The sequence below is a fragment of the Austrofundulus limnaeus genome, unplaced genomic scaffold, assembly GCF_001266775.1.
Source record: "Austrofundulus limnaeus strain Quisiro unplaced genomic scaffold, Austrofundulus_limnaeus-1.0 Scaffold27, whole genome shotgun sequence".
Taxonomy (NCBI): domain Eukaryota; kingdom Metazoa; phylum Chordata; class Actinopteri; order Cyprinodontiformes; family Rivulidae; genus Austrofundulus; species Austrofundulus limnaeus.
Window position 1 is genome coordinate 507140 of NW_013952429.1, and position 2476 is coordinate 509615.

Below are 2476 nucleotides of genomic sequence, written 5' to 3' on the forward strand. Positions count from 1 at the left end.
TATATAAACTGAAGAACTGTCGTGATCAATTAGCTCTTACAGTATAAGTTGAATACCACTCTCAGCTACTACCACACCAAGTTGTAGGTCAACATTAGTAAAACTGGCTGAGTTACAGTCATTTTGTGTTTGATAAGATTATTTAGTGGCAGACAGCCTGAATGGGATCAACTCCAAGAGTTAATCAGTTGTAGATGTGCATCAGAGTATTACTATCAGTTTATTAAAATAAGTCCAGGGATTCATAACATATTTTGCCAACATGACAGACCAACAAAACACACAGACATGGGCAAAACTATGAAAGCCCTTTCTCCTTCAATTAATGGCTAAATGAAGAGTACCGGTCCGGATCAAACCTACCCCTGCACCATCCCTCCACGGGCTCCGAAGCGGCCTCCTCGGCCCCTGCCGCGGTCTCCTCTGCGCAGAAAAACAACCATAAATTAAATGAAGAGAATTCACATTTTTTTACCTTAAGCTAAATGTTAGCATGTCGTTTTGCTTTACATTCAGTTTACATAAAATCATAACCCATTTTCATTCATTCACTCATGCGACAGCTAGCATAGCAGGCTAGCACAGGCCTGGACTGGAAGTTACTGGTTAGCACACTGGAGCTAACAACTGAGAAGTGCCCATGCTACAGAGAGAGCGGGATGGCAAAAACAACCATTAACTTAAAAAAAAATACTTCACCTTTAAGACTTTAGTAGTAATTAGACGTCGCCAGCTAACTACGCCGGGGCTAACTTAGCAACACAGGAGCTAGCCTGGCTACAATAACCCACACACAGAAAGACCAAGTCCTTATAAATGTGATTATAATTACCTCATTGCGTACGACGTTTTGATTATTAGGTGAGAAAACACAAGGAGAACGGATAAAAGTAATTTATTATTTAAAATTAGGCTCAAGCGTGGACCACAAAGAAAATCCGGCCCCTCGTCTGTTTCTTCTTCTTCTTCGCTTTTTGATGTAGTTGTTCGACAATGACTCGGCGCCACAGCGCCACCAACCGGACCAGACTTTGAACGGAGACTCCAGTGTTGTAATAGATTTCCAATATTTAGATTTTTTTTAAAACTTGTAATCAACATGTAACAGGATTTGTTTATCGATAATTTGAAACCCCGTTCATATGACCTTTCCTCTATGTTATGGATTGCTTTCTTGATATATTTTACATGAAACATTTCTTCCTCTCATCCATAAGGCCTCAACAAATTCTGATTTTATGCAATCATCAAGATTTGAAAATGCACCGTTAATCATAATATTGAATAAAATGGGACTGATTACAAGTGTACAAGCGAACGGCACGGTGGCTAATTTGGCAGGGCTGTTGCTTCTCAGCAAGAAGTTTGTCGGGTTGAATCCCAGCAGGGGACCTTTCCGTGCCTGTGTGGGTTTTTTTTTTTTAAATGAGACAATATCAGAATACATGATGTGAGTGATTCTCAGCTACTATCACATCAAACTTTAGCACAATATTTATAAAACTGAGCTATTTTTGTGTTGGCTAATGTGGAAGTGTTGTGGCGGCCATTTTGAACTGAGCTGAAATAATCAGTTGTAGAGGTGCATCCATCAATAACTTTCATTTCATCTTTGAGATATTTTGCTAACAGACAAACGGACAAATTCCTTATAGGTTGCCGTTACCTTTGAGCAGTGCACGATAAAGAAAAGTACACTTGTGTTTCTTCTTGGCTTTATCCTCTCTAAGCAGTGAAGACAGACAGTTCACTTCTTTCAAATCTGTCACAATAACTTTATTTTTACTGTGATTACATTGTTTACACATTCATTTACAGGTAATCATGCCAGCCTGGACTTCTACAACCTATAAGCTGAGTGTGAAAGCAGCGCGATGACAAACATCTGATTTTTAGAACAAGTGATTTTTTTATATTGCATGTTTGTCATTAACCTTCAGTGTTTATGTGTCAGTTCAAACAGTATAAATACAGTGTTCAGATGCTCTCATATTTCTGTGCACAACATAAACTGCAGATGTAGCAAGGACACAACAATCAGAACTGGATGATGGAAAAAAAAAACGTTATTCAATAGCATTGAAAGTGCTTCAGAATACACAAGAAGTGCTACAGCTGGCTGCTGCTGCCATTTACACATGTAAATACTCACATTGTTCTGCAATGGAAAACTGACAGCAGTGTTAACATTTATAAAATAGTGTTCACACTAGCCACTAGCCCTGAATTAAACTATTGCTTCAAGCTGAGGGCACTCAAAGAGCTATCTACAGCAGGTAAGATATTAACCGTTCGTAACCGTTCCACTGAACACTTAAAAGGATCTGAGCTCTCATTTGTGTGAAGACAGTAAAGCAGGGGTGGGCAGTCCTGGTCTTCGAGGGCCACAGCCCTGCATGTTTTACCTTTTTCTCTGCTCAAACACACCTGATTTGAATGAATGGATGATCATCAGGCCTCTGCAGTACGGAGGACC

General features: G+C 39.6%; 1 protein-coding gene across 1 annotated transcript in view; it reads right to left on the bottom strand.

Annotated features, from left to right (window-relative positions):
• ilf2 (interleukin enhancer binding factor 2) overlaps positions 1 to 971 on the bottom strand; it is an 18127-nt gene extending 17156 nt beyond the window's left edge. The window contains exons 1-2 of the mRNA XM_014004858.1: positions 833 to 971; positions 364 to 423 (exon numbers count right to left, since the gene is read on the bottom strand). Coding sequence (XP_013860312.1) covers positions 364 to 423; positions 833 to 837 — 65 coding nt within the window. The 5' untranslated portion in view covers positions 838 to 971. The remainder of the gene's footprint in view (positions 1 to 363; positions 424 to 832) is intronic.
• Between the last annotated feature and the right edge of the window lie 1505 nt (positions 972 to 2476).